General features: G+C 40.9%; 2 protein-coding genes across 3 annotated transcripts; both read left to right on the forward strand.

Annotated features, from left to right (window-relative positions):
• Positions 1-4,377: 4,377 nt before the first annotated feature.
• Positions 4,378-9,176, forward strand: LOC118787958 (cytochrome c oxidase subunit 5A, mitochondrial-like). Of its 2 annotated transcripts, XM_036543745.1 has the most exons (5): positions 4,378-4,527; positions 5,707-5,823; positions 6,289-6,410; positions 7,394-7,522; positions 9,021-9,176. In XM_036543745.1, the coding sequence occupies exons 1-4, from the start codon at positions 4,455-4,457 to the stop codon at positions 7,505-7,507; spliced, it is 426 nt and encodes a 141-aa protein (XP_036399638.1). In that variant the 5' UTR covers positions 4,378-4,454; the 3' UTR covers positions 7,508-7,522; positions 9,021-9,176. The 2 variants fall into 2 exon arrangements, with proteins under 2 accessions (XP_036399638.1, XP_036399637.1); XM_036543744.1 differs by lacking the exon at positions 9,021-9,176 and having other exon boundaries at positions 7,394-8,042.
• A 1,109-nt stretch (positions 9,177-10,285) lies between these two features.
• Positions 10,286-16,239, forward strand: fam219b (family with sequence similarity 219 member B). Its single transcript, XM_036544427.1, has 6 exons — positions 10,286-10,506; positions 13,574-13,688; positions 13,962-14,055; positions 15,422-15,499; positions 15,753-15,795; positions 16,066-16,239. Exons 1-6 carry the CDS (start codon positions 10,447-10,449, stop codon positions 16,213-16,215), a joined length of 540 nt encoding a protein of 179 aa, XP_036400320.1. The 5' UTR covers positions 10,286-10,446; the 3' UTR covers positions 16,216-16,239.
• Positions 16,240-17,543: the final 1,304 nt, after the last annotated feature.

The following is a 17,543-nucleotide window of genomic DNA, read 5'->3' on the forward strand; positions in this document are numbered from 1 at the left end:
AATGCGTTGTAATGTGTTCCCACAACAGGAAGTAGGCTGTCTAGTAACGTTTTATTCTTAGCATTAATGTAATTTATGTGTTGGACACATTGATTAAATAAATGTGATGATTATGTTCAGGGGTAAGTTCCTGCTAATATGCTCTACCTCTTTATTCCTCCCGCACCATGTCTTCCTCTGCATTAAATAACAAACAGTCTCTGTTATCTCCAATTTTATTTCTTGCTAAAATTAGCACATTGTTTACCCAGATCCACATAAAGATCTTTCAATGTTAGAAGGTTCTACTATCAATATATCCATAAGCCTCAGGTGTTATATTAGTACTGTGAATACTGAATATATAAATACTGATAAGCTGGCCATTGCTCTCACATAAAGAGTACAATGTCACCCAAAAAACACACACGCATGCGAATGCTCACATGCGCGCGCACGCACGCACACACACAGACGCCTCCTGCTCTGCACCTGTATTTACCAGCCTGGTTAGGGCAGGTGTGCTTGTTAACATGGCTGCTCCAGACAATCACACAATTGCAGACAATCAAACAATTACAATGAACTAAATTTAAATTGAGTTGATTAATAGAGCACTACTATTGTTAATTATTAAAGATGGAAAACCAAATCCTCCATTGAAAATTTAAGCAAACATCTAACAATTAACACAATTAATATAACAGGTAATTGCTTTTTGGGGGGACAGGTGAATCAACCAACAGTATATCATACTTCCCTTTTTTCCATCTCTTAATATCCAGATGCAACATTTAAGACAGTTGTTACAATGTTACAAGTTACAGTTATCCACAATTACCTCATTTTTACAAGATGCTTGAGCAGCTATCAGAATGATACAGTCCACCACAGACCCAATGTAATATTTTCCTGCTTTAAGGTATTAAACAAATGAAATGACTCAGAGGAAGAGAAAGGAGTAGAAAACTGAAGAGAGTAGAGAAAAAAAATGCATGAAAAAAAGTGCAACCACAATGAGACACAGCTCCTTTAAACCTTTGTGAAAGGGCTAGGTTATTACGGAGTTAACAGCTTTCGGTGCACAGACTGAGGTCCAATCATCAATGCAGGTCACATAGATATTGCTTGCTAAGACTAGTATCGACCTGCACCTTTTATCAAGCATTAGGTATTCTGGGCCAAGTGTAAAATGCAGAGCAAATAATTAAGGATAACTCAATAGCCTATCTGAGTGAAAGGACTGATAGAGTGCAGTGACAAAGGCATTAGCCCAAGGCCAATCTTGTTTGATTGGAAAGAAATTGCAGTTACAGCAGAATGGAAAAGGATTTAAGGGTTTCTTTGAGCAATATGGGAGCCTGTTTTATCTGCACAATTAAATGTTCAATTTTATACATCATGCTGAAATGTAGGGTCGAAGACGTCTGACCCCTTTAGTGAGTGTGTGTATGTATGCGAGTGGGTTAATTATATTTTGATGTATTGGAAACACAGCAAGCACAACAGCCACGCAGCAATCCCAGCAGCTAACAGATACAAAATATGTACCTTTGGCAATGATGCAGTATCACAACGGGATGAAGAACATGACGTGTGTGTGTATAATAATAATAATAATAATAATAATAATAATAATAATAATCAATACTTGATAATTGTGTGATCATGATGATGATAATTATTATTAGTAATAGTAAAGTTTGTACTGTTGTTGCTGCTGTTATATTATATATAATTATATGACATAAGGGGACAATAAATGTGATGCATTTCTATTTCCTGAGTGAAAGCAATTGGATTATATTTATATCCAAATTTATATCCACGAGTGTTCATGGCTCCTTTAAAAATAAACCATAGCAAATGGTCAAAGGTGAGGTTGCCTGGAGAGAGCCATTTTCCAGCCAAGTGCTGCATCTTAGAGGCAGTCAATAACACCACATGAAGCATTCTTCAATAGGATTTCATCATGCTTCCAGAGTAATATATTTTAGCTTACTGATGCAGGCAAATACTACAGGCTGAAAAATTATTATCATCCTCATCATCATTATTACTATTAGCTTAACTACCGTGACTATTTTAATTCTCATTTCATGGTTCATTGCTCTCATTTTTCTATGGCAGGGAAATAGGTGTAAATCTCAAAGGGCACCCTTTAGAATTATTTTTCAGATGAGATTTTTTTTTTTCCATTTCTAGTTTTCCAATTCCTTTTGAATACACGCCAAAGCCACAGAGACTGCGTACACTGAGTGAAAGTAAATTCATTTAAAATTTATCATAAAAGCGAGCCTGGTATTTTTCCCCCCTCTTCTCTTCCCCAGCAGCAGATGAAAACAAGGTCTCTCCGATGGTTCGCGAGTTTGCTATCTCTCTCTCGCCAGATGGTTTCGTCTTTTCTTATCTAAAAGAATGGGTGCCGCCTCCCATTTTTCAACCGGCCTTATCTGGAAATCCTTTAAATTGAATATTTATTCCGCCAATGTTTTCTGCCTCTGTTCCCTGGACGTGGCACGGTTCCTCTGCCTGCCTATTCCTCTATGTCAGCGCAAGGGCTTTTCTTTTCCCCTCCTCGCGTTCACTCGGTCAGGTTTCTGACTGAAAGAGACAGTGATTGATTCTGTGATTGCCTGCAAAGAAAAGGAACACTAAGTTGTTCTCACTGTGAAAGTGAACTAATGAATGGCCAACTAATGAATGAAACGTTCTGCAAAGATTAAAAGTAATTTTCTTTAAAAAAAGGGACAGAGGACATTGCTCATTGTTCTCGTATCAGTGAGGGAAAATAATTGGATTGAGCTAGATCCTAGCAACTATCCTTATTTCTGGAGTGTCTGATGATTTTATTCTAAAAAGTAACCTCAGCTCCAGCAATGGAGACTTTTATGAGTGCGTCTGAAGATGACTTTGCAGTACTGAATTCAAAATCAACGGAGAAAGAACAAATGGTGACATGATAGGACTATGATTTAAGTAACTCGCACTTTGATCTGTGATGTTAATGCCAGATAATATCAGTACCAGAAGATGCTCTCATTTTTGATAACTTTGGTGCAGAGTATTGTTGGGGTATGGAGTCTGTTTCTCTCCTTCTGGTAAAGAGTTTATGAAAAAAATGCTGATGTTTATGCAATAAATTATTACATCTGCATACCCACTCATTAATACACTGGCATTCTTCAAATCATTGGGAATACTAGGAATGGATTTGTGAAACATTTCCAGTACAGTTTGTTTTCATTTTCTCAACGTCTCAAAATTCATAAGTCTTGAAGTGACCCATTATGATAAGCTATATTGGGAATTACTAAAACAAATGGAAGTTGGAGTTAGCAAATGAATATTCTGTATGCTTTGTAAGCTATAAGAATAATAAGGACTATATTAAAACAGCATCATTGATCTACAGCTGATAATACTACAGCACCACAAACTGCAGACAATACTGCCACCTGGTGGAGAGGGTGGGATGCATGTTTTCGTGGGTGTATTGAACTGAAATGAAACAATCAAATTGAAAAAATTTGAAAAAATAGTCCAAATTGTTTCCAAGATGGTTACTGATATGATCTGAGGTTCCCTGACCACTGTGATAGGACTCATGCCCTAATTACGTATTAATTCTGCTTCTTGGAGTCTGTTACCCTACATATTCATGTTTCGTGAATATGAATATGAACACATCACTTGCTGTTGATTAAAACTTTAGTTGCGTATAAGTAAAAACTAAACATATTCAGGTTCTATACTTACACGAATGTTTGTTACCTTTTCATGTCCGGAATGTGCCATCGTTTTGTACTTATTTTAAACCCGGCTACAGATCACATAATATTCCTGTAGAGGCCGGTTGTGAAACTGCTCCCCGCATTGGTTATTGCTCGGGCTGCTAGTATGCGCCCGACGTCACTGGCTGGGGGGAGCGTAGTAACGAAGATAAGGTTACCTCTGTGAAGACCTCAGTTACCCTCTGTGAAGCTGAGGACAGAAGGCTGAGAGTTAAACACAAAATCTCTAACATGGCACATGCCTGAGCCCTAGAGCCCCATCTGTATGCAAAATAACAGGCAACATCAAAGACCGAGAATCTGCGCAAAACTGGTCGTTGTGCCCAAAATTATAGATTACATATTATACCTTTATTATATTATATCTAAATATAGACCAGGCGGATCACAGGCGTTAACGAAATTGAAACAAAATTCTGTGCAGTAACCAATGTAGCAAACTTTCACATTTTAACATTTGCCTTCATTCTTGACCAAGATTGACGCTAGTAGACCTGATACAGTCATTAAATAAAGAAAGTTCCCGTTTAACCGTGTTAGGAGAGGAGCGCCCCCGCCCCGTTCCTGCCATGGGAGGCAGCGTCACACTTTCTTTAAATGCGCAGCTGCGGTAGTGGCAAGTCCTAATGTCCTTCTGTAAAGACCCGCGGTAAAGATTTGTCTTTTTGCAGTCTTCTCATAATGTTCGGGGCAGTTGTGCGATTTTCAGTCTCTGGGGTCCGGACTTTGGCCCGATCACGGCCAGCATACACTGGTAAGGGTGAATTAAAATTGACAAAGACGCGTCCACTTTATGCTTGCGAGTATGTCAAACTCATCGCCATGGCCGAGTAGCTATGCTAGCAAAGCTAACAGGGTTCCGGTGACATTAGCTATTCTAGCTAGCTAGCAGTATGAATGAAAATGATACCGAATGAGGTCGAGGACGAGAATGGATTTAAACTGTGCAGACTTTAATTATTGAAAGCTTACGTTTTCTGCTAAACACAGTGTAAACACAAGCAACGCTGGTGATTAAGAATGGTTAACTTAGGCCATCGGTGTACAGCACTACAAGCTGCATAGCTACACTAACGTTAACATTGTAACAATGTAAGTCGGTGTTCGGCTAAGCCAACCTCATGCTTGCTGCCCGGCTGTAAGACTGCTGAAAACCGAACCAGACCCTATTTATGTATTTTTTTCGGCAGCTAACGTTTATCAGCTAACTCTGTCAAGGTAGCTAACGCTACTTGTACTGTAGCTGACTGACTCCGTATCAGTTGCTAAATGAATTAAAATATTAGGTCTAACGTTAATTATACAAAGTTTCATTTAGCTGCATATTTCCGAATATAATTCACGGAATGCTTATTTCAGGAGCATGTACCTGCCACCTAACGTAATAGTCAATGGGTGTCCTTGTGATGACCCAGTCTATTGAGGCTTGGGGCCTAACCTGCTAACGTTAGCTAGCAGACGGTACCTGCTTAGCTGCTTTCCTATTGATTGTGCTGATTGCTCTTCACTTAAACCTTTCGATCAATTTATCAGGCGTTTAGCTAAAGTTAATCACGTAACTACCCAACGTATGGTTTCATTCAGTTCGCTTTTTACGATTTGTAGCCAGCTGACCTAAATTGTAATTATGATCATTGTTTCATAGCGATGAAGGTCACTGACAACCTGGCAATGTTCCAGCTGGATTCCGGGGTTTACGTGACAACAAGCCACGCGGAAATGAGTGATAACTTGCAAACTAGAACGTGACGGTTGCGCAGTTTTAGCATTGTTGAACAGGGTCATGTCTGGTTAAGTTAAAAGCGAAACTGGGTAACTTTGCCACGTCTTGCAATGGTCTTTCAGTGCAATCTAAAAGGACAAAAACGGGAGGTGTTAGGATGTGTTGATGTTTACCTTCTGCTTTCTGACAGCAAACGTTGTCTGTCTGCAGCTCCTTTGGCCTCTCGCTGTTACTCTCATGCCAAGCAGGAGACGGATGAGGAGTTTGATGCCCGCTGGGTCACCTATTTCAACAAACCGGACATTGACTCCTGGGAGCTGAGGAAAGGTAAGTAGGGGGCTTGGGAAGAATCCTTTACTGATAGCATCCCTGTGGTCTTTGAGTGAAGTGTGGTGTCATATCACGTGTGATGGTCCCTGGCTAACCTGAATTATTTCAAGAGCACTTAATGCATAAGTATTTCAGCAAAAAAAAGTGGTATCAAATCCATTGACACCTATATGCTGTTTCATGTTCTGACCCATCATAAAGGATCTCAGAGCTACAGTTCTTAATTCACAGCTGTGCCTTAGCCTTAAAACGTTTTATCTGCACAGTACGAAACAATCCCAAGTGAGCTCTAAATTTGCATACGGATAACAGTTTATAAACTACAGGCCAGGCAAGATTGTATGTGGCCTCTAATCTTTGTGTGTGGATTGTTTGAAAAGGTAACTCTAGGTGCTGCACCTGCTTTGTGGAATACACTTTGGGGTTCTCAGTTGTCTTTCTTCCATTAAACATTGTTCTCAGGCATGAACACACTCATCGGTTATGACCTGGTGCCTGAGCCAAAGATTCTGGACGCTGCTCTGCGGGCCTGCCGGAGGTTGAACGACCTGGCCAGCGCTATCCGTATCCTCGAGGCAGTCAAGGTGAGAGAGATGCCCTTCCCTAACACAAAATGGACAGTAGTTGCTATTTTTTCATGTGTGTGTTTCATACCTCTCTCCCTATGCAGATGAAACCCATAGAAATTATCCTTTGATATCCTAGCCTGTTCTGAATCATATTATTTATAAGAAGCTTAAAATCCATGATTTAACCTGGAAAGCCATGGGCATATTAACATGGATCATGTTTTTTTGTTTTTTTGTTAAATACCCCATACCTCAGGTTATGAAATCAACAGCGTGTTAAATTTATTTGGCAGTAGCAAAGCAGAGAAATTATACACCAGTCAAGCATGACTCATTCTTAACAATCCTTTTCAGACCCAAAATCATTTCTCCACAATGCAGTGCTGAACACATTGAATTGTCTATAGAAGGGGTGATGCTCTTTGTAGTCTTTTTTTCATAGAACTGTATTGTTGGATTTAGGATTTATTCCTTTCATGGGGGAGCTAGATGGCTTTAATCTTTGAACTTTCTAAAGACTGTTAATGAGAACATTTGATCACTGGTTAATTACAACTCATGCTAATCCATCACTGTGCCTTTGGATTTTTGTGGCCAAAGAAAAATGTCACTTTGCTAAAAATAAAATATTAATCTTGGTGGCTGTATTTAAAACTGCTTTGCATAGGACTTAAGGGGGAAGTGAGGTTGTCAGTGAGGTTGCCAGTTCTGTGTAGGTCTGTCTCATTGCTGTTGACAGATTTTGTGCACATTTTTCTCACCTAATATTAGACCACAATCACTCCTCAGGTGTTTCAGTGGTTTTCTCAGAGCATCAATGGACTTTTTTGGTGCATCTTGAAAAACCTCTTCAGTGAATATTCACTGACCTAACCAGTCACAACAAATGCAGCCTCTTCACTCGAATGTTTATATTTCTTAACGGATTCATTACATTTATATTTACGCCATTCCTCTTCCTTGTTACTGACCACTCTTCGCGCTGGTCTTGCCTGCAGGATAAATCTGGACCTCACAAAGAGATCTACCCCTACTTGATTCAAGAACTGAGGCCCACTCTGGATGAGCTCGGCATCTCCACACCCGAAGAGCTTGGAATGGACAGATTGTAGATGTCCATACTGTGGGTGGGTTCACTTAGACAGCCTGGCAACTCTGTATGGGAGGCTGTTCAGTTCAGCATGAGCCCAATCGGGTTTGTTTCCTATACAATAGGTATGCAAGTGTCTGGCTGAATGCAGCAAATCAGGGAAGATGTGTTCAGCAGAATCTGTCTTTGATATATTTTTTCTGAAGTGATTTTTCCAGTGGATCCTAGATGATAGATATTTTTTTCTGATATGTATCCAATTTTACATTTATGTATTTGCTTCTCATGTGAAATACCAAAATGATTTGAAAACATGTATTTTTTTAAATTTGTGAATGTTCCAGTTGGACTTTGACATTGATGTATTTTACTCATGTGGAATATCCATTATAATGTGATGTCTGGTTTGACTCATTTTGAACTGAATGACAAGCATGGAACCCGCAATGCATTCATAAGGAAAGATATTTCTGTATTTACGCCATCTTGTATGAACTGAACAGCCTCACTTGAGTATGTCTCTTATGTACAGTGTCAGTAAAACTGATTCCCCAGCATTACTTGTGTGTTGTTCCATGCTTGAATAGTTTGAACATGTCCGGCCTTATGGCAACATGGGTGCTGCATGAGAAAAGGAGGAACTTCTGCTTCTGTTTTAATCGCACAGGGGTCTTTTCTGCAATTACTGTCTAGCTAGTTACACACAAATGAAAATGGCAAAGCAAGGGAAAAGATTAGATGCACTGGTCAATTTCTAAAATTTCAGTGCAGACAAACCAAGAGGATACTATCTCTAGCAAACTGGGCTAGTGGTACTTCCTTTGTCAGTAAGCAACCAGGTGCTTTTTTTTCTTTTTAGCTAGTCACACTGGTTTCTAATTGTCTGCCACTGAGAGAGGTGGGGTATAGAGGAGCAGACACCTGAAATTCTTCCATAGATAACTGTGCTTCAAAGTAATGTATGGAAAGGAAATATGATGTTTACACTGACCAGTGTCAACTGGTGCAGTGTCTTGTGGCTAACTGAATTACACATTTGACTAAAGCTATGTGATGTGTGAAGTAAGACTCAGATGTGGGTACAGCGTATGATAATGAACACTGAATGTGGTGATTTGGTCAGCATTATTCTTCTTTGGTTGGTACGGTTAGGATAGTTTGAATAATCAGTCATATTTGATAACCTCTTCCTTACACTGTGACAGGTGATCCTTTCAATTAGCTTATTGAGGGCAGGTTGTTTTAGTCTCAATACATGCTTTCCCAACATTTGCCCAGGTATGTCAACATCAGTCTGACCAGACAACTGTGCTCATTGTGCAAGGCAATATGACATTCTCAATCATTGAGTGGATTCTTGTCACACTGTTTTTTACTCATTGTAGAAATATCCCCCATTCTGGTGTCTGTAGTTATGTTTGACTAGTCAGTGACTCTGATTATGTTTTGGAAGTTAATCACTATATTGAATGAGATATGACTTTATTTCAGATTAATCTTATAACTAATTGTATCCTTTCTCCATTTTCTCTCAGGTCTTCCAGAGGTCTTTTGACACCACTGTCATGTGGTTTCCCACATTTGACATCGGTCACATATGCTGATATTTGTTATATTTAATTTTGCCACTGTGTCCTATTGTGTGTAAAATAATGATGGACCTAATAAATGGAAAGATATCTTTAATGGAATTCTTAATGTGGCTGCTATTTTTCCCCACATTTCACAGCTGAATGGACACACACAGCCATATGCCTAGCTATGTCAACTTTTCAACCAAAAAAGACTTAAGTTCTTATTTTGCCTTATGCTCCATATATCTGTTTTTGGCATTATAAAAAGGTTTATTTATTGGTACAAAAGAGTTGATGTAAGATTCATGGAGACTTAGGGAGCAAAAACCCAGGTAAACTGTAAGAATATGCCTCCAACAGAAATTAGGCTGGGCTCCAGTAAGCACAGCGTGAACCAAAGTTGCATTTGTTCAGGCAAATTTCCTCCCACTGAGTTTTCAGTGGGAAGAGCTAGGACCTCACGCAGATACAGGTTACAAATCAAGCAAGGTTTGAATTACGTCAGTCTGAGTCTCCATATACTAACCTAACTCTCTGGCTGTATCATTTTTATCTCCATGTGCCAAACAGTTAGGCTTCTACACAACACCCATTTCAATACCATTTGGCCTCAACCCTGATGTGCACATCACTACCATACTGAATGTGGATAGCTACAGATTAAAGGAAGCATAAATAATTTAACTGAAACAATCTCATTAAATTTCAGATTTTAAGTGATCTGAAATGAGTAATCTAATTCTGAAATATTGAATTAGTGGAGGTACATGGCAATAGGACGTTCCTATTGCCCCTACCAGTCCTTACCATCATATTAAAATACAAACTCAAGCTCCCTGCATTCTATCCCAGCTATAGAGCAGTGCTGAATAACCACCTTAATAACAACTTGAGACATAACATACTTTGTGCTTGTCCTGAAGCGCATGTAAACATGGACATTTCACACAGCGTGGTCATTTACATTTGCTGATCTAGCACACATGTATACAAAATATACACCATAAAAATAACAGTAAAATCTAAATTCTACACTTACATAACTTGCATTTCAGACTGATACTAACAACTCTATAGAGCTGAAGAAAAAAATAGAATTTGTTTAGTATTTCAGTAGTGTTGCAAACAGATCGCTGAAAGACTTGGTCGACCTTTAAAAAAAATCGATGTTTTACGGGAATTTACGGTAAACAGGGCCTTGTCACCACCGCTCTGGAAACGGAACTAGGAAGTACCCGAATTCAAGACAGCAGAATGAGGTTATGGTGGCCGAAAGCGTGCTCTGTTCACCATAAATGAGTGTGCAGCGGGTTTAGCTGTCCACGCCAAGGAATAAGGTATGACAGTATCACTACTGCTTTTCTGAAAAACCGGAGCGATCGGGAAGATGGAGGAACAGGAAAGCGATACCCTTCTGACTGAACCCACTGGATCGCAAGCGATGGCGGTGCGTAAGTTAGCTGACGTTTGCTATCTAGCCAGCCAATGTGCAAGTTAGTAGTAAGTTGGTCCTACCTAGCCTGACAGCCAGCAATCTGTTTACCTTGCGCAACTAACATATCCTAAGTAAAACTAAGTGGCTAAATACCTAGCTAGCTAGCTAGCCGTGTACATATATTATCATAGGACTTAGCTGTGTTGTGTTTATTTCTCAGCTAGCTTGCATTCGGTCTAGAGAAAGCCTCTGACGGGCCCGTGCGAGTGAAAGTAAAAGCTAGAATAAAACTACCTAGATAGCTGTCAGCTGCATACTGAAATTGGTATTCTGTCCAGAGAGCGATCATACGTTAGCTCAGCGCTAATGTGTTGTCTGGATTTCAGTCATTCAAAAAAAACTTTGCTTATGTTTGAAGGCAGCATTTTCTATATCGATTATGTTGCATATAGCAGCACAAAAAACAGCTAGCTGGCTAGCTACGTAGCTTTGCAGAAACGTTTGCTGGCTATCGTTACCTAGCTGTGCATGATCAATCTTTTACAATGCCTGTCCAGTATTTGTGCAAGTTAGCTAACTGTCTACACGTGTAACTTTACAGGGTCTTGTAACGTAACACAGCTAAAATGTACAAGTACAATAACTTCGCTACCCACCAGTTTAACGCTGTTGTATTGCATTGTTGTGGTACTTAAACAATCATGAACATCTGCGACAATCCAGTGCAGTCAGTAGAAGTTAAACCCTTCCAGTAAGGTTATATCAAAATGAGTTCAGTTCAGGGTAATACAAGTTTGGAGGTTTAGCTACTGGAGCGTCCCAGTAAAATGAAGTTGTGAGTCTGTTAAGATCTTCGACATTATAACTATCTTATATCATCTTGGAACTATTTGATAACCGCAGCTTTGCGTCATTAATAGGTAAGAATTGGAATGGGTTCATGTTTAGGAGAGGGTACTTGTTTGCATTATTAACTTATAATGAACACAAATTGTAATCAAATTATTTGGCTGCTCAACACATAGTTAATGGCAATATCATTCAGTATCGTTAAGGCATCTTTTTCAATTTCTAAATATTTGTCTCACCTGCACAGGGTCAATGAATCAAAACTAAATATGCAGATTTGGTAAAGACATGCCCACTCTCCAAACATTCTCCAAACAATTATGGACAGCATGTTAGCCCATGCATCATTCAAAATAAGAGGGTCGTTTGCTTCTGAAATTACATTATTTGTCTGGCCGACAGCTTGATTTCAGAAAGTAGGTTTGGATGACGTCAAACATTTCCCTTTACTGGATCATTTGTTGTGTTGGTTATGTGGTCTTAACGATCACTGGAATAGCTAATTCTAATGATGACAATGGGTGAAATTATTCAATTAGAAATATTTTAATTTCCATTTTTACTTTTTCATTTTTATAATGTTCACAGCATGGTACTTGGCTTAGGGGTGTAAACACACATACTAAACTTAGACCATAATACTTTAGAAAATGAAAATGTCAGTTTTGCAACAATATACACTTCATTTAATATTATAGTATTGTTCTACTCAGATTTTAAATTTATGTTCCATAACACCAAGCCAACAGAAACAGACTGACAGTGCTGCTTATTTTAAATGTGACTTTGCTTATGTATAATAGAAAACAAGAAATGGAAACGAGAACATATTGAAATTCAATTATAATGGTAGCAGAAAATAGTTGTCTGTTGTACTTCCTAAGAGTAACATTGTAAAGAGACTTAAATGACTTACATCCATTATACCCACCACATTCTTTCTGCTACTGACATATTAATCATTCTGTGCAAAATAAATTAGGCAGACCCACTCAGATTCCCTTGAAAGATGGCACATACATTTGTCATATGGATGTACAAATATGTAGGCAATATTTCAAATTCCTGTCACCTATAAATGAAATATTGTGCATGTACATTATCAGATGTTTTTTTTGGTACCCTCCCTGGTGTCATTTAAGATACCGTCATTTTTGGCCAACACAAGAACAGACACAGTCTGTTATGTTGAGGTTCTTTATGTGCTTTGACACATTTGTGGCCTTCGCATTTTGGTGAGAATTGATGTATATCAATTTTCCAATAATAAAATATTATATTTACAAAGTACCATCTTTTGCTTCAAAGGGAACTGTCTTGGTCTTTTGTCTTCAAACTCACTGACACGTGTGAACAACCATGTCTCCCTGTGAAGACAATACAGGGCAGAGAATGCTTCTATCCAAATTGTGGTTTACAGTTTGAGATCAACCACATCAAATCTGCTTCTTACCAGCAGATGAACCTAGGTCTGTGCTATTGCACTAAATTTGATGCTTGGGGTTTTAGATTTTTTTTTCTGGTCTAGATGGTGAAATGCATTATAACCCAAGAACCTGTTTTGCGCGGCAAGGAATTACAGCGGGTCCGTTTCAGCGTCGTTTCACTGTTGAGAGCAACAGAAACGTATCTGCCTTGGCCTGTGGTGCTTTCCACTGCAGTTCGCTCACTTTTCTCCCTATAGCTGTTTTGCTTTCCTCTCTGTCAGGTTCGTGACTGGGACCTTATAATAAGTCAGTGGAGTGAGCAGCATATCTTACGTTGTATTACAGCGCTGGTCTTGAGAAAGGCTGATGAGTGAATCTTCCTCGCTGTGTTCTTCCCTTTGTTATTCTCACTTCCCTCTTTTGTGCCTGCACTCCTTCATGTTCACCCTCCATGTGGGAACACATTACACATAGACCGCATGGGCTGTGTTCCTCAAGCACCCAGGACTGTTGTGTTCAGGCTAAGTAATGAAGTGACTTAGGGCAGTATTGTAGCATAGTGGTGAGGATCAGGGCTCACAACCGAAAGGTTGCTGGTTCGATTCTCCACTGGGGCACTGCTGCTGTACCCTTGGGCAAGGTACTTAACCCAGAATTGCCTCAGTAAATATCCAGCTGTATAAATGGATCACATGTTAAAATTGTAACCTATGCAAGTCGCTCTGGATAAGGGCACCTGCTAAATGACAATGATGAAATTTAATGTAATGTAGTGACCAAGTCTCTGTCCGATGCCTTTCCAGAACCCTGCTGTCGGCGCTGCCACTAGGCCCAAGGTGGCGGAGGGCGGTCTGAGGCCGGTGGAGAAGAGGGGGCCTTACATCATGTCAAAAGCTCCGGCCATTCACCAAAAGCTGCGTGAGTGGAGAGGCATGCACACCAACAAACATTCACATTCGGTGATCAGTCCTCCAAAGGCATTCTTAATATATGCCCGTCAAGAGTGGAATGTAACCATCCAAATCAAACGACAAAATGTGTTAAAAATGCAGGACAGGGTGCCTTGCGTTTAGGAGCTGTATTCTGTTCTCTCCAAACTTCCATGTGCTTCTCTCTGAGATGGAAAGGCAGTAATTCTCATGTTCCTTTGGGCATTGACTTGGTGTTGTGTTTGTGGCCCTCCCGCTGCAGAGAAGCACAGAGAGATGGCCCGCAAAGTGCTGAAGAAGAAAGGCCTGACCACAGGGGGGCCAGTGATGCAGCAGCCCCGGCACGGTCCTAAGAGGTGTGTGTGTGTGTGTGTGTGTGTGTGTGTGTGTGGGGTGGGGGGGGGGGGGGGGGATGGACAGTGTGTTATGAGGTATTGCAAACACAATACCTCATAAGAGCTGAGGGTGGAGGGTGAAGGGAGACTGTGTTAGGAGGTACTGCAGATACACTGCTTAGAGCTGGATGGAGGTAAACAGGGTAAATTAAAAATGAGACTTGTACCTTCTTTACTTTTTAAACAGTTTTCCATTGTTTACCCCCCTTGTGAAAAAATGCATTGTACATTTTCTCTTCCTGAATAATCTGGCAGCATTTTGACAGAACCTCACACTTTGCAGTCTGCAGTACGTACACAGAGACTATGCTTGGAGGAAAAGCTGCATTACACTCCAGGACTGAGGCACTCACTGCAAGCAGCCATTTCAACTGCTGGTGCTTGTTTTTCTTGATAATCGAAGTAATTATTTTTTACAGAAAATAGAATGATAAATTTTGTTTGTGATTTGCATGTTTTTACAAGCATAAATCCAATATGAAATTGAAATAAGAGGGTGTTTTACAGTGCAGCCTTGTAATGGTATTTTTAATTGAGTGTTTTATTAAGGGCATGTTGTGCGCCATCACTAGGATTAGGGCTGTATCTCTGCGTTGCAGCTGAGAAGTCCTGCATTATCTCCTCCTTTCTGAAAACACATAGAAAAATGAGAAAAACTAATAATTTTCATCGCACAAGGCCCAGCACAGACTTTATCAGATGACAAGCTGGTTGCCTGGACTAATCCACAGTCAGCCTACATTCACTGCATCACCTCAGCTCTAACACAATGCACTATAATACAAATGGCACATAAATGATCTGTATCATTTGTACCGGTGTATATTTTTCTTTCCAGCTGGATTTTGTGCTGCCCTGAATGGCTCTATAATTGAAAAGCCCCCAGCAAGTGGTATTGATCTTTGAGAAACGGAAGGATGAGTTTTAGGCAGCACCCGAATGGTCTACCATGGTAAACTGAACTGGAAAATCAATTGCTTCCTGATGGAGCATCAGATTTGAAGGAATTAAAAGCTGTTATTTTATTTGCAGCAGGATTGAGCTGGTGGCTTTTGCATTGCTTGTAAAACTCTCTGTGGTGGCCTTGCCTTGGGTGGTGATTAGTGTTCATTGTGCAATGCATTTGTTCTGGTGAAAACAATTAACTACTATTAGCAGTAACGTCTACATTGTTTATTACTGTTTCTTAACATTATGGTGTGCTTGAAGGTAATGGGTGTGAATCAGCAAAATGGCTACATAGTAAAGCGATTATATCGGCTAATGATGCTGTATTAAAGTTGAATACACTCATGTAAAGCTCCTGGATTTTCTTTTTCTCCCACAGAACTGTAAAATTCAATAAAGGTTACGCTGCCTTGAGCCAGCACTCTGAGGACACCCTGGTGTCTCTGGACTCTGACAGGTAAAGGAGCATCAGCTCTCTCCAGGCTGCCAGTGTCAGGCATTGCCTTTTATGGTGATTTCACTCTCAAGAGCAGGGGGGGGGGATCACTGATGAAACAAGACTCAGATTCAGTCAATGGGTCTGTGGCTTTTTGTTTTTTTTTTCATATATTATTATTTTTAACAAGCTGTGGACTGTTTCCAGTAAAGCAGGCAACATCTGTGGGTGTAACGTGCTTTTCTTTCTGACAGCCTTGTTTTTTCCCCAACAGTGACGTTGAGCTGGAGTATTCCTCGGGATACTCCTCGGCCGAGGTGAGTCCAAGGCACAGACGCCAACACAGTAACTGCGACATACTGTGCTTGTAATTTGTGTACTCCTCACCAGCTGGCATTTTGTGGATAAGTTAAATGGCTATAAATATGCTGTAAATATGCGCCCATATTTATGCAGCGTCCTAAATGAGTCTCTACACCAGCACACACGCAGCGGGAATATTCGAATGCCCCCCACGTTTGGTTCTCTGTGTGCTCCTCTCACACGTGCACTGCCCCTCCCCCTTCTGTGCCCCCCCCCCTCCCCAGGTGCACCCCGACCTGAGCAGGCAGCTGCTGCAGGACGGCTACCGGCTGGACGAGATCCCAGACGATGAGGACCTGGACCTCATCCCCCCGAAAGCCATGGGCTCCTCTGTGTGCTGCTGTGGGGACGCCCCCACGTGCTGCGTGCAGTGAGGCAGGGCTGCGGGGGACGGGGGGGGGGGGGGGGAGAGAGGCGGTGGTAGCAAGGGAGGCCCTGACCCACAGGGCTGTCACCACCGCCGAGCCCCCCCCCCCCTTACCATAGAGAGCAGCAGCGCATTTACCTGGCTCCTCTTTCAGAATCGCTGAGGAGAACCAAAGGGACCCCAAGCTCAGCTTTACTCCCCTGCCGGCCTCTGTGCCATCTGTTTCTGGGCGGGTGGCACTCGGCCACCCATGGGACAGCAACATATAAATCCCAGGCTCAATCTTGGGCCTGTTTATAGCCTGTTTACATTGGCTGGAACAGACACATGTGGAAAACACATTGCGGAAGTACCCTGATGGGACGTCAGTGAGATGCTGTGTGCATCCAGCCCAGTTATCCCCTCAATTTGTACTGCTCAGAGCTAAATACCAAGTATATGAGTTACCAGTCAGACCTCTCTTGCACTGACTTATATTTAGCTCGGATATTTATTTTCAGTCTTTAAAACCTTGCAGAGGGAAGGTTCATGTCTTGAACAGGTCTGCACAACCCCATTCAGTTCCTCTTAATTGGAGTTGTATGTGGTGGTTTAGGGTTCCTTCATTTTGTCTTGGATTGTATACCTCTAAAGAGGGCTAGGCTGTAGTCCCACCTGTATGTTTGATATTAACACATTTGGTGAGTTTTACTTTAATATGGAAAGCGGTGTGTTTTTAGCAGAGGGATACCTTTAAGAGGTGTGTCTTGGTAAAAATTAGTTTGGGTAAGTAATGTTGCTTCTGAAAGTATTGTTTGTAAAGGCAGGTCATCCTGCCACGAGAATTCAAGGTCATGCAGCTGGTTTTGATGTGAGGGTCTCTGATATGGACTCATATCACTCAGTGTGCCCCATAGGGCATCACCTGTGGTCCACTGAATTGGCGCTGCATGTTGGAGACACTCCCTGGAGCCAAGTGCTTACAGCAGGATGTTACTAAGGATAGTCAGTACCTGTTTGAAGTGATACTGCAGGTGGTCTTCAGAATTCTGTTTCTTTGTGCAGGATTGTTCTAAATGCATCCTTTCATCCATAACGTGCAAGGCATCTCAAAGGAAAGTAAGTCTTTGTGTGCATGAACTCATTGTGATCCATTTGCCTGTGCTTCTTTGTAATTCCCTGGCAATATTGAGCTCTAGCCTACAGGGGGCACCAGAGGAGTTTCCATTGTGCATAAGTGCTGTCTGAAAACAGGGATGGGCTGCATTCCCTGGTGTTGTGAAGAATTTGACAAATACCTGAGGCTTGAAGAGATTTATCAGAACAAACACTAACATTCATACCGCTTCGTACCAG

The sequence above is a fragment of the Megalops cyprinoides genome, chromosome 13 (genome assembly GCF_013368585.1).
Source record: "Megalops cyprinoides isolate fMegCyp1 chromosome 13, fMegCyp1.pri, whole genome shotgun sequence".
NCBI lineage: Eukaryota > Metazoa > Chordata > Actinopteri > Elopiformes > Megalopidae > Megalops > Megalops cyprinoides.

Bases quoted from the DNA above. Each gene is read 5' to 3' on its own strand.
- fam219b (XM_036544427.1), top strand. From the start codon at position 10,447: ATGGAGGAACAGGAAAGCGATACCCTTCTGACTGAACCCACTGGATCG. The intron at 14,056-15,421 runs GTGTGTGTGTGT...TTTCTCCCACAG, and splicing joins CCCCGGCACGGTCCTAAGAG to AACTGTAAAATTCAATAAAG. The intron at 15,796-16,065 runs GTGAGTCCAAGG...CCCCCTCCCCAG, and splicing joins CGGGATACTCCTCGGCCGAG to GTGCACCCCGACCTGAGCAG.
- LOC118787958 (XM_036543745.1), top strand. From the start codon at position 4,455: ATGTTCGGGGCAGTTGTGCGATTTTCAGTCTCTGGGGTCCGGACTTTG. The intron at 4,528-5,706 runs GTAAGGGTGAAT...GTCTGTCTGCAG, and splicing joins ATCACGGCCAGCATACACTG to CTCCTTTGGCCTCTCGCTGT. The intron at 5,824-6,288 runs GTAAGTAGGGGG...CATTGTTCTCAG, and splicing joins CTCCTGGGAGCTGAGGAAAG to GCATGAACACACTCATCGGT.